The 13,874-nt window shown below is 43.2% G+C and overlaps 1 protein-coding gene across 2 annotated transcripts; it reads right to left on the bottom strand.

Annotated features, from left to right (window-relative positions):
* Positions 1–377: 377 nt before the first annotated feature.
* On the bottom strand, positions 378–11,939 carry LOC119163049 (uncharacterized). Of its 2 annotated transcripts, none has more exons than XM_037414984.2 (3): positions 11,784–11,939; positions 3,819–4,313; positions 378–539 (listed from the first exon to the last, which is right to left on the bottom strand). In XM_037414984.2, the coding sequence occupies exons 1-3, from the start codon at positions 11,821–11,823 to the stop codon at positions 475–477; spliced, it is 600 nt and encodes a 199-aa protein (XP_037270881.2). In that variant the 5' UTR covers positions 11,824–11,939; the 3' UTR covers positions 378–474. The 2 variants fall into 2 exon arrangements, with proteins under 2 accessions (XP_037270881.2, XP_037270880.2); XM_037414983.2 differs by having other exon boundaries at positions 3,819–4,331; positions 11,784–11,913.
* Positions 11,940–13,874: the final 1,935 nt, after the last annotated feature.

Below are 13,874 nucleotides of genomic sequence, written 5' to 3'. Positions count from 1 at the left end.
GTTATGTGTATTCTTTGGCTAGCACCCCTTTTGCACACCGGATGCCACCCTCGCGCCTGTGTGGTTGCAACATATATTCTTCGTGTAATCACATTTTTATTAAAGCAATTGGTATACCTTGTGATGTGTAGTTCTGTATGTCGGTTGTGTCTTCTCGTGCGACTATATGATTATCAATACCAACTTGCTTAGCTGTACTCTCTTTTTGTCTGCGTGGACTTCTGTTGCGAACATCTGTTTCGTGTGATAAGTGCGAAAGCAGTGATACGGATTGATAGAGTTGATAACAGAGGTTCCGAAGGTTCTATGCCTGCCATCTTTATGGCAAATGGATAACAATGTTACAAATAATGTACAAAAACGCACACAAACGCGGGTTTTAGTCGTCATATTGTTCTTTATTTAAGCATTACAAGCAGTGCACATACAAAATGAACAATTTTCTTGTATTCGACCACTCTTCGAATTTCCTCTTTAATAGACCATGAATGGTACTTGAGTTTGGAACTGGTTGATCATAGGTCCGTGCTCTGTGACATCTGGAAATAAGAGGAAAGCAAGTATATAAAAAGGCGTCAAAATACTACAAATGTTGGGTGAGTTTGTGGTGCCTGCGAAATCAGTTTTTTGACGAGTATTATGTGCTCTTCATCTGAATGCAGCTAAAGGCCACCGAGTCGTAGGATGATGTCTTTGTGGTTAGCAATAGTAAACAAGCTGTTATTGTTTATATGTTATTCTAGAAAACCTTACTGCCTTCTACCACCAACTTTGTATTCAAAATAGACTAGCAAAAGCCTTTGCGACATAAGCAGCCTAAAATACACGATGAAAAGCACAACATGGCCAAATTACATTGGTCGCGAAACTTGGAACAAAAAGTGTCTGAAGCCCATTGCCATCAGCGCCCACCGACGATTGGAGCACGACTAGGTGAAGTGGGGCAAAAACCAAACTGAAGACACAATATATTTTTTTACTCAAAAAGGTGCGATTTTATATCTGTTAAAGTGAACTATAAACTTACTTTACGGTGTATCTCACACCTGGCTAAATACATTTCCTCAATTTTTTTTGTCAGGTCTCTTGCAGGGCCAGTCAACAGGCTGTGACTTTTTTACACTTCCCAAACAAGCTCGGTAATTTGTAGAGTAGGCCACAGTGATCATGCTTTCTGACTATTACAGAGCTGCATGGAGCGCACAGCCTCCATTTTGAAAAACGATTCTCGCGTTCTTTTCCTATGACTGACCAATCTCCTTGCACGCGCAGTCACGAAAACTCGGCGATCAGCGACGTGATGCAGTACGCAGCTCGTCGATTAGTATAAACCAGGTCTCAATAAGCAGAAGACTTTGAAGTCCACGACAGTTACTGTTCCCACCCACAGATACGACCGATCTATTCAATCATACTTGCGAAACTCCGCATACACTCCATGCATCGAAATCGGGACACATCACTGACCCATCTTTGGGACATGGCAGACTGTCGCGCCTCTTGTTGATAGGCACACCAACTATTGGGCGCATTATTTGTGTTTTGTGTTGCTGCTCTCAGATGACATGGCAGTTTGCTCCCAGAAAATTGAACTCCAGAAAAATCAGGCCAACGTCATTTCCACGTTTCGGAACGCAGCTTTGCTGCAAATCGTTTCGGCTGCAAATGATTTATTGATTGATATGTAGGGTTTGAAATCCCAAAACCACCATATTATTATGAGAGACACCATAGTGAAGGGCTCCGGAAGTTTCTACTACCTAGGTTTCTTTAACGTGCACCCAAGTATGAGCACACGGGCCAACAAAATTTCCGCCTCCATCGGAAATGCAGCCACCACAGCCGCGATTCGATCCCGCAATCTGCGGGTGAGCAGTCGAGTACCTCAGTCAATATACCACCACGGCGGGGCGGCTGCAAATTGAGCGTCTGGACTGCAAAAAAGCATCGGCACCGGGTAAACGGAAGACAACCAGGCATAGCAGCAAGCGGAAGTGCATTGCGACTAATCGAGTTCGCCAATAACGTCAATCGCTGACGTCTTGTAACATTGTCGACGTGGGTGGAGCCACGACTACGGACCACGCTTTGCCCTTCCTCTGAAGGAGAATAGAAAATTTGAAACCAAGTGAACGCGATGTTCTAGCTCCTGTAACTTCTTTAATATAGTAAGTATTCGCGAAATTCTTGCGTCAGCATGTTCAAAAAGTAAAACTGCACATATTTCTCTTTACAACAATTTTTCGACCTTGGCGTTGTTTATTGGCCCTTTAAATGAAAAAATAAAGGTAGGGGGAGCGTATCTAGGAAATTTCCTATCAGGGCTTTCGTTTAGTTCGGCATGTTCTTTGGTTTGGCATATTTTCGAGTCAAACAGGCATCGCCCACTCTTCCGTGGTGGTTTTGAGCATACCTTGAGTAGTTTGTTTCCGTTTCATATGCTGTTTATTGGTGTTACATTTAAGCGCAAACTAGCTCACAGAATGTGTTGATAGCCTCTACTGTAACTGCTGACTGAATTCACTGGCACACGGCCAGCGCACCCTGGCCTTTGGTGACGGTGAAGACGACACGCTAAGCAACGAGACGCTGTGTTCTACGACTGTAAAAGCTATAATTTGAAAGCTGCTGTCTCGCTACAGTGGTTTTCAATGATTAGGCAACGTAAGTTTTTTAATTATACACTATTGTGCTCATAAACCACTGTCTCACAATCGCCTCTGTGAAGATTTTTCTCACTGTATATTGTAAGTACGACATTAGACTAGTAAAGCAACTTTGATTCCTCAATTTTTGGTTCTTTTTCTCTCCCTCATGTATTTACTGAGCCACAAGACGCTTTAAAATTGCGTATTAAAAACGGCCCGTAAAAGGTTAGAAACTAAACAAAACTTCAATTTCGCGCCATGTAGGGCGCATTCGCGATGTCAATGCCGCTTCCGGTTGTGACGTCTAGTTTTATTTTTATTTATTGTTTCTGTTTGCTGTTAGTTGGCCCCTCCTCACGTAGATGGTGATGGTGGCACTGAGCCTCCGATTACTGGATCCATGGGCTGCTATAGAAGTTACGCTACAAGTGTACATATACCTTGGGCAAAATGCGACAGGACCAGTGCTGAACGACCAAAAAAAAAATAATTTAATCAACGTTTTAAAGTGTCCCATGTCACCAGCTTGACACTATAACAAGGCACTTTCATTCAATGAGTTTAAATTAGTATTTAAGCACTGATCTGGTCGTACTGTGTTTTGCGTGCAGTATTTCAATCTGATTTATTTTGTAAATGACGCACCGACTTGTCAAGACAAAACCACTGCTAGTAAAGATATGTGACTCCACTAGCTGCACTGCTACACCAGTGGCACTGCTCCAACAGTTGCACTGCTTCGCTAGAGTGGAGAAGTGCAACTATATAAAGCTTCACAGGGAGATCCCAGACAATCCACTGACAATTTAATTTGTACCTGAAGATAAGTAATACACTTTGCTGTGCAGCCGTACCTATAAATGAAGTACGTGGTTTGTGAGCTCTACTTCAGCGACCTTCCGACTTGTTGCAGTAGCCGGGAATTCATAGAAGTGCCACCACAAATGGAAAACGTATCGTGATCCGGCCCTATTTCACGTTAACTAACGCAGAACCATGTGTCTTCTGTTTGTTCTCCAAACCAATTAGAGCGTACTGCTTACCAAAAGTTCTGACAAGCTGCTTCATTTACGATAATGTCGTGTCAAAAGCTCGCTATAAATAAAGATTGTTTGGAATTACTAAGAAAAAAGGAACCGATTTTATCAAAAGTATAACATCATTACGTACATGCGGTAGTAACGGGTTCGATGAGTGCGGTGTCGGTCACTTCAGTCAAGGTGTGAATTGGTACTGGCTGTGGAACTGGAACTTCGAATGGCTGTGGGATAGGCACGTCAACCGTGAATGGCTGCGGTACTACATGAGGAACCGGAACCGGCGCTGGTCTGGGGACACGGTATGGGGCAGGTACCAGACGCTGGCGCTCAAGGCCAACGTATACTGCCTCACTGACTGGTAGGCCAGAGGTGGGCTCGGTGATTAGTCGTAAGTCACCCGGGAACTTTCCACCTTGTCCGCCCAAGAGTCCGGGGTATCCAAGGCTGCTCAATGGGTTTCCGAGTCCTCCGAAGGGGCTAAGTCCTCCGAGATAGCCAATGCCTCCAAGTGAGCTAAAGCTTCCCAGTGGGCTCAGGCTTCCACCATACAGGCCAGCACCACCCAATCCGGCACCGTAGAGGCATGATTGGAAAAGTCCAGGGTATAGGGCCTCAGTCTGGATGCCTGCAAATGTCAAGTGTGCTGTAAAAACATTATCAACCCTTCACGATGATGAGTACAGTATTATAAAAAACAGACATAACAAACATAAAAAACAGCTCCGTCACAATATTCCCACTATCCTTGTAAATAAAGACACAAATAACCAGTCATTTACACAATGCCTCAAGCGCCTACTTAAAAAAAGCCTTTATGGGAAAGCAAAACTTCCTAATAATGCCAGGGTTTGGGATCAGTACAAATTGGCTGCTATTGAATACATTACGGAACTGAAAGCCTCCAAGGACCAATTCTTCTCAACTGACCTCTTATCAATCCTACAGTCTAACCCTCGTACATTCTTTCAACTTCCCGCCAAATCGTTAAATGCAACTCCAGCTGTCAAGCGTAGACAACGAATTAATCGAAACTAAAAAATGTGCTACAGTCGTTAACGACTTCTTTACGTCAGTAGTCTCACCTGCTCAAAGCTTCAAATTTACCCAGTTACCACTCCACTCGCTGACCAGAATGCCTGATATCCCGATTAGCGTTGATGGAATATACTCTCTCATAAACTCTCTCAAATTATCCTCCTCGGCCGTTTGCGATCAAATCAGCAACAAACTACCTAAAAACACAATTTATTTGCCAAGCGCAATACTAACTTTACTGTTCTAACAATCACTAAGCACTGGTGAAGTTCCCCACGATTGGAAGAAGGCACAAAGCATTCCCATCCATAAGTCTGGCGACCGATCACAAGCAACTGATTACCGCCAAAATTCGCCAACCAGCATACCTTCCAAACTACTAGAACACATTGTAGCAACCAACTTAATGAACTACCTTGAATCAATTACCTTCTTTTATACACACCATAATGGTTTCAGGAAACTATTGTCATGCGAAACTCAGTTCTCAGAATTCACCGTTGATATCTTGCAACATAAGGATGATCCTCTACAAATTGACGCCATCTTCCTCGACTTCTCGAAGGCCTTCGACCGTATTCCACACAATCACCTACTTGCAAAATATCTACTTTTATAATCCCCACGAAACTGATTACGTGGATAAAACATTTCTTAAAAGGACGCGTACAATACACAACTGCCAACTCTCATGACTCGCAAAATTCTAATGTTACATCCGGTGTCCCCCAGGGAGCAGGCTTATCCCTCCTATTATTTTTAATCTACGTCAATGACCTGCCATTTAACACAAAAAATGGCAGCATATCCACGGAGTGAATGATGGAGGGTGGGTTGAAGCATTCGTCCGTTCATTCGTCCTTGCTTCCGTCCGTCGATGCGTCCATCTGTGTGACCGTCCATGTGTCCATCCGCCCGTCCGTGCGTGCATCTGTTCGTGCGTCCGTCCCTGCGTTCGTCCATGCATCCGCCCCTGCAGCCCTTTATGCGTCCATCCATGCATCTGTCTGTGTGTTTGTTCGTCCATCTATTCAACACTCCAAGTACCGCCATCTCGCATTTTTTTATCACATATCAACGGATGGATGGATGAATGGATGGATAGATATGGCTGTACCTTTTAGATCGGGCAGTGGCTAGCGCCACTAAGCCGCAACACATAAAGAAACAAAAACTAGATTAATTTTTTTTCTTTAAAAAGTGAGTTTGAGGATTCGTACTTTGAAGTGAAGAGTTTAGTTTTCACTCGTGCCTTGACATTAGCCACCAATCAGATAACCTTTTTCTAGTAAAGTCTACCCGCCTAAAGTCTATTTTGCCCTTTTGGTCCCTAAACCCCAGTGCTTTGAAAAACTCTGCGCCATCATCCTGAACTATAGGGTGAAGCCCTTTACAGAACATTATCAAGTGTTCAGCAGTTTCTTCTTTTTCTCCAAACGCGCTGCATACTGTGTCTACCCCTTCGTACTTGGCCTGATATGTCTTGGTTCGCAGTACTCCCGTCCTGGCCTCAAACAGTAGAGAACTACCCCAAGTATTATCATAGATCCTTTCCTTGGCAATTTTCTGCTTAAAAGTTCAATAGATCTCTAGTGCGGACTTCTTAATCATGCCCATTCTCCACATGTCCGACTCCGTTTTCTTCACTTTCTTCTTAACCGATAGTTCTGTTAGGTTTAGCCACCTGCTGTTTTCTAAGTATTTCCCAGTCAATTTCCTGGTTAGCTTCCTCCATTTTGTATCGACAATCTTCATGTACAAGTAGCTGAAAACCGTCCTACCCCAACGCTTCTCCCCCATTTATCTCAATCACTTCTCAAATTTTATCTTGCTCCTAGCTTCCCTGCCCTCAAATGATGTCCATCCCATATCACCTTGTACTCCCTGATTTGGTGTATTCCCGTGAGCTCCTAAAGGGAGCCTACCTATTCCACGTTGCTTAATTTCTAATTTTGCTTGAACTTCTGATCTCATGCACAAGACTGCATTGCTGAACGTCAGCCCAGGAACCATGACCGCTTTCCATATTCCTCTCACAACATCATACCTAATGTAATTCCACAGTGCCCTATTTTTCATCACTGCTGCATTCCTGTTACCTTTAGTCGTCACGTATATTTCGTGTTCTCTCAGGTACTCGGTCCCATCGCTTATCCATACACCAAGATATTTGTATTTATCTGTTATCTCTAGCGTGACCTCCTGTATTCTAAGCTCTCTACCTTCGTTGTCATTGAAAATCATGACTGCTGATTTTTCCTAACTGAATCTAAAATCTAACCTATCTCCCTCATTACCGCAGATGTCCATCAATCCCTGCAAATCTTCCTTGTTGTTGGCCATTAGCACTATATCATCTGCGTACATTAATGCTGGTAGTGCCTGATCAGTAAGTTTTCCTTGTTTGACTAAAGAGAGGTTGAAGCCCAGTCCACTTCCCTCTAATTTGGCCTCTAATTCTTGTAGGTACATCATGAATAATAAGGGTGACAGGGGGATACCCCTGCCTAAGCCCCCGTTGTACCTCTGCAGGCTTGGATACCTGTTTTTCCCACTTTATAACTACCTTGTTACCTTTATTGATACCCTTTAAAAGATTAGTGACTACATGTTCCACGCCTAGTGTGTCCAGTATTCCCCACAATTCCTCTTGAACCATGCTATCCTACGCTCCCTTGATATCCAAAAATGCTAGCCACAGGGGCCTGTGTTCCTTTTCTGCTATTTCGATGCACTGCGTCAGTGGGAACAGATTGTCTTCCAACTTCCTGTGTTTCCGAAACCCATTCTGCAGTTCCCCCAGCACCCCTCATCCTCTATCCTTGCCTGCAGTCTTTCCTTTATAATATGCATCGCCAGCCTGTAGACCACTGATGTCACTGTTATAGGATGGTAGTTGTTTATGTCAGCTTTCTCCCCTTTTCCTGTATAAATCATGCTCATCCTGTTAAGTTTCCATCCATCAAGAACTTGACCATCGATTATCCCCATACAGAAGCACCGCCATCCAGCGGACATTCCAAGGTCTAAAGGAGAGGTGGCACACGCACACTTTCTTACGGCTTACGCTTCGTACCTACTTCCCACCTTTAAGCACCTCGAGTTCATGGTGTATACTAGTTCATTGTATTCATGGCACTGCGGATCCACGCTCGCTAAACCTTTCTAATACTAAGGAGGTTACACCCAGAGAGTACCACGTAGCAACCCTTTTTTGTCAGATAGTGCTCAATGTACATGCCACTGGCCGCGAGTGCTTTGAATACGACGCTGCTACGTAGCCTACGCCGTCACCGCTGAGGAAGAAACCAGGTTGGTTCCGAGACGTCGGGTTTCTTCAAAATTTTCGGTTGGAGTCTAAATCATCTTTTTTGTCCCAAATAACGTACATGCAAGTAACTAAGTACACTCTGGTCTCGCATTTTTTTTGGCTAGCAACTGAACAAAATGTGCTCTGTCTTGCAGGGGACCTTGGTGTAGATATATTTACACAGTACGCCAACAAAGCACCATGGTAAGATAAATTTTTTTTATATATTACTATGTTCTTAATAACTACGCAGCGCTTAAGACACCCGGCTTGTCTCCTATCGGCTGTATTATTTCTCATGGTGATGCTGTAGTTATTACAAGCTCGAAAAAAGCTCAAAACTAATGCATAAGGAGCTGGCGTACTAGTTGTACAATCGTATAGGCTAATGAAATGAACAAAAAATATTTTTACTAAGTTACCTAAAAACTGAGACAACGCGTCTATAAATTCCGCTTGCTATCTACGTTGCGAAAATGGGGGCGCCACTGCTTCGGCAAGCCCACGATTGCGGAAGTAATCGCCTGGTTCACCGTGCAACGCACTTGTTCGGGTTTCATAGCAGTGGAGCAGTAATAAGGCTACAATTTAGAACTTCACTAACACCTCCGCCATTGCTACATTAGCGCTAAAGTAACCGCAGATGTCTAACTCTTTTAATACATCATATTTCTGCTGGTGACAAAAGAAATTCATAAACATTTCTATGATATAGGTCCAAAAATGCTACAACATGTCTCCAGCTGGGATATTAGAGTTCACAATTGTTAATTCGTTTGTCGTGTGCGTCGTGAGAAGTATCTGTGGTGATCAATCATTTAGATATGCCTCTTCCGTGCTCACCTAATTGCAATGACTAACCCTTTAGAGTGCTCTGTGCTAAAACAACTATGAACTTTTGATCCTACCGGAACTCTTCACACCCTGCATTACAAAAACACCTTTCCCCACCTTTCCCAACTTAAGAGAGAGTAGTTCCTCTATCTAGGTACCTTGTACTCCTCTCATGAGAGCGGTTTTATAAACTTCTCTTTTATTTCATGGGGCTCTCAAAATAGGGGGCAACAATTGAAGGCATCTGGAACGGCACCATAAAACGCTTTGTTGAAGTTTGTTAGCGCTTAGACTAGAGCATTATCAAACCATTCGCACCACAAATTTAGCGGCACCGTATACTAAAGTTTCCACGGACAATAACATCGTACCTTCCATCTGACAAGACAGACGAAGCTTGTGGAATGGTGGAAGCCTACACTGAGAGGTGCCACCATATTTCACCTTCACGTATTTCACATCCACTCAGAACAGCAGCCAGGGTTGATGATTAATTTGTGGGGTTTAACGTCCCAAAACCACCATATGAATATGAGAGACGCCGTACTGGAAGGCTCCGGAAATTTCGACCACCTGGGGTTCTTTAACGCGCGCCCGAATCTCAGCACAGGGACCTACTACATTTCCGCCTCCATTGGAAATGCAGCTGCCGCAGCCGGGATTGGAACCCGCAAAACAACAGCCAGAGTGACGTCGCTATACCAGAGCATGTCGCTCTTAGAATAGGTGGTCGGCAACGCGTTTGGCTGAGTCATATAGATCTGTAGCGATTCGCAGCCTTCTAGCCTTTTAATAAATTACACAGTTTTGAGGCGCCCTCTACACCTGACACCTTGCCTAGTGTCCTTAAGGGCCACCACATGGGTAACAAAGCTTCACCACTACCACCACCACTAGAGAGCTGAAATTGGTCTATGTACAAGCCTTCAAATTTGGTCTACCAGTCTATTGCGTTCGCGAAAATCGGATGAACCAATTCAGGGTCCCTTAAAGTGCTACTTTTTATTTCTGAAGAAAACGGGGCAAACAAGCCAAGGTAAGACGAAGAAACGTTATCTAAATAGACACAGTGGTAACAAGACCAAGTCTGGATTCGGAACATCTTCACACAATAATATTGTTTACCAGTGGCTAAGTGACCAAAAGCGCGTGAAGTATCAATGTGGCTTACCTTGAAGAAAATTCTACACTTGATAGGTTCGCGTAAAATGCATCTGAAGATCTCGTGAAGAGTGTATTTGTGGAACGTTGCACGAGGGAAGGGGAAATTATAGTACACGTCTTATGTCAGAATGAAAGAACTGAAGGATATTAGGTTTCTATTGAAATATTCTCCTCTGGGATTTTTCGAACATTCAGTGTTGTTCTTTTGATTTGTGGAGGAAATTACACGCATACTGTCGATTGCCGCGAACAATGTCACTGTGATTGCAGTCTCTTTCTCATAAATATTGGTATCTCACATACAGTAAGTGGTCACTATTGTATTTAGTCACGTCTCTTCAATTTTTGTGCAACAACTTAGAAGGCACTCACCGCAGTCTGACGCTTTACTCTACGGGGGCAGTATTTATGTCATGAATTACTCATTTGAAAAAAACAAAACAATAAGTATAATTAGAAAAGCTGCTCAACACCTAATAAAGCGGCTTATGGGGCTAGTTAGTTTAGCATATTTAAGGTTTAACAACATGAAAGAAATACACGGCAGACAGGAAAAGGACGAAACAAGCGCTGAATTTCAACTAAAATTTATTGACAAGAAGTACATGCGTAAACAAGCCATCAGTTGCACTGTCAGAAAGAGGGCTATGTTTTTTTGGGGCGAGGGTCGGCGTAGCAGGCTCAGTGGTTGTTGATGACATTTCGTATCTACATCTCTTGTTTTTCACTTCTTTGTTCACTCGGGTATATTAACAGCCTTCTTGCCCATAAACGTTTAGTTGGGAGTCAGCGCTTGTCTCATCCTTTTCCTGGCTGCCGTATAGTTTTTTCGCGTTCTTAAAGTTTAAGTAAACACCTATCACTAGTCTCTTGATTTCCGCAATATGTCTTCGTTGGCATTCACGAAACATCAGAAATGATGCGGTCAGTGGCTACCTTGAAAGCTTCGAATACCATTGGGCATGTTGATGTACCACAATTTTCGAAAGTTTTAGGTGACATCAAACCGCCCCGTAGGTAGGTCAGTGCTTCTTAACTGATATCTTGATGTTTTTAAACCTACTCAGTTTTGCGTAAACATTTGTGAATGTAAATTCTTTGTCGTCGTCTGTTTTGCTCAAGCCAGCACAAATAAATCACAGTTCTGTTCGTTAACTGAGGCCTCGCCTTTTTCAACATGATTCCCTATTGGTCTAGACCTGTCTACTTCACGAGTGCGTGTTACGGACAGGGTCATACTTGATCAACGGTTCTTGATTGATTGATTTGTGGGGTTTAACGTCCCAAAACCACGATATGATTATGAGAGACGCCGTAGTGGAGGGCTCCGGAAATTTTGACCACCTGGGGTTCTTTAACGTGCACCCAAATCTGAGCACACGGGCCTGCAACTTTTCCGCCTCCATCGGAAATGCAGCCGCCGCAGCCGGGATTCGAACCCGCGCCCTGCGGGTCAGCAGCCGAGTACCTTAGCCACTAGACCACCGCGGCGGGGCGGATCAACGGTTCTTACCGCAAGAGTCAAATAACCTTATTTCATTGCGGAGGATGACTGAGAAGCGTTTCGCGAATATGCTTATACTGACTTCACTTGAACAAATAGAATTTCTAGAGCCCTAACCATTACAGGTGGCACAGCAGACTGAATAAAAATGTTTCCACACAAAACTAATGTGCGTTCTACGGCAAATTATAAATTAGATGGTATGAAAATTTTTTGAAGTGGGGCAAAGACAAGATAAAAAGCATTACCCAATGATATGAGGGCCACAGCGACGAAAAGGTTCATCATAGCTTTGGTGAAGTGACCTCCCACAGCAGTGAGTCTCGGCTATCGCTGGAGAGAGGTGGATTTTCTTGGACGCACTCTCGCTTTATGTACCCAGCACCGTTGAGCTTGCTTTCATTTAAGATCAGGGCACCCAGCTAAGCCCCGCCAAGCATTGTTCCTCTAACAATTCTCAAAAGCAAGAGCGTCTAGTGAACAATGAAAATGAAAAAAAAAACAAATTTCTCCATTTTAATTTTCATAAATTTTGTAAATTTTTATTTTTGAGTCAGCAACTGTGTTCAGAGTGTCAAAACTTCAAAACTTCTTTGTTATATATCCAGCCATGCCTTTTGAGGCTATTGTATTGCTTTCTGCAAGGCTTCTCAAGACATATATATATATATATATATATATAATTTTCTAAACAAGCAAAAAAACGTCGCTGCCCTAGGCTCGAGTTTTGTCTGGACCACACCTGCAGTTTCATGCGAAAAATTTTGCGTAAATACTCCAATGCGGATCTGGTCACCTTATATTGCAGGACGACATGCTATTGATTACTGTGCGGTTATAACCACAGCAAATGCGAAATCACTAAAAAGAAGATCGCCATCTTCACGAATAAAGGGCCAAAAAACTATCTTGGTTGACTGAAAAGACAACAACCATATTGTTGGATTATTCTGTGATTCCTTTGTTTACCATACTACCAGCGCTTCGTTTCACTAAGCCGTTAAGCTGGCTGATTCATTCACAATTGTCAAAAAAAAAAACGGTAGCACGAACAAATAAACGAAACAAGCACAGTTATTACTTATTAGCACCAGATACTGACAAAACCAATTCTGGTCGATTCGATGCGCGTGTGAAGAGTTCTAGATTGTAATGCGGGAAATTGGTTTCTCCGATCAATGGACGTATTGCTGGTGACTGAAGTAAACCTTTGCTCCGCGGTGACCGCAGCAATACCACTCATGGCTATTGTATAGCAAGCATTGCCTCGATATTTCGATGTGTTCTTATGAAAGTTTCTAGGTTTTTTTGTTGAAATTTTATCAAGTTAGTGGAAGTGACGTCATCAAGTAAATGAGACATTCATGAATGTGGCCAACGTAATTTTTCTAACGAAGTTGCAAATGGCTAATTCTAGCAAATATCAGCTGGGCGAGAGAATTCTCAATCAGCTGCGCAAAATTTCACGGCATTCAGTAACACCTTTTCCCAGCGGTTTTAGCAAAAGGAAAATTCAGTGCGGCCTGTCGACTCTGAAGATTCGTACGAGCACTTGAAGTGATGAATGAAAGACCGAAAAAAACTAGCGTGTCCTTGATATGCAGTCATACTTTCTAAACGCACCTGAATGTGGTTCGCACAATGGCTAATTGTGTACAATAAATTGTTACATCACACTACCGTCATCCAGCCTTCTGCGCACAAAATATATTTTGAGTATTCTAGAAATTATATTTTAAAACTGTCGCAGAAAACCAAGTGCGCTGTTTTAGGTGCACTGTGCTTACAAACCACGGGTGAACCATGGCATGGCCACGTCGTTTTAAGAGAAACAGCCATGGAGCTTAACCGCAGGGGCCGGTGGCGGCGGCGGGCTTACGGCGTGTTTGTCGCCTGTAGAGACGTGGCTACATGGCTGGCGAGGCCGCGCTTTTCGGACCAAGAAATAAAGGTGGCGAGAAGTATTATGATGAAAGCGCTATGAATGCCGGAGGCGTAGATAACTGCGCGTCGTTGGCTACGGTTCCTCTTTTTTCGCTGCACATGCTCTTTTAAAACCGAGCTCACAATGTATATTTCGCGCTTATCTATGAAGCAGCGCACGGATACAAGCAAAAAAGGAATAAAACAAACACCGCCACACTCGCAACTAGTTTATTTGGTAGAAAAAAAAACGCGTTTAATACACCACATTTAATACACAACAGGCTACAGCATATTTTCCAAAAACTACAATTCGCAATCACCCAAACTAACCGATGCTTAGGTAATACACTTTTCTTTTTGCGGTGTGGAATGCTTCGATAACTTTCATGGTCAGCTGATCTCAGTGAACATAA

This window comes from Rhipicephalus microplus, chromosome 9 (genome assembly GCF_043290135.1).
Source record: "Rhipicephalus microplus isolate Deutch F79 chromosome 9, USDA_Rmic, whole genome shotgun sequence".
NCBI lineage: Eukaryota > Metazoa > Arthropoda > Arachnida > Ixodida > Ixodidae > Rhipicephalus > Rhipicephalus microplus.
The sequence above is the reverse complement of the archived record's forward strand: the minus strand, read 5'-3'. Positions and strand labels throughout refer to the sequence as shown.

What these genes read in the sequence shown, in the direction of transcription:
- LOC119163049 (XM_037414983.2), bottom strand. Translation starts at nt 11,823, where the DNA reads ATGATGAACCTTTTCGTCGCTGTGGCCCTCATATCATTGG. An exon ending in TGTGGCCCTCATATCATTGG is followed by an intron (nt 4,332 to 11,783) that starts GTAATGCTTTTT and finishes ATGTTTTTACAG; the next exon opens with CACACTTGACATTTGCAGGC. An exon ending in CGAACCCGTTACTACCGCAT is followed by an intron (nt 540 to 3,818) that starts GTACGTAATGAT and finishes TCTTATTTCCAG; the next exon opens with ATGTCACAGAGCACGGACCT.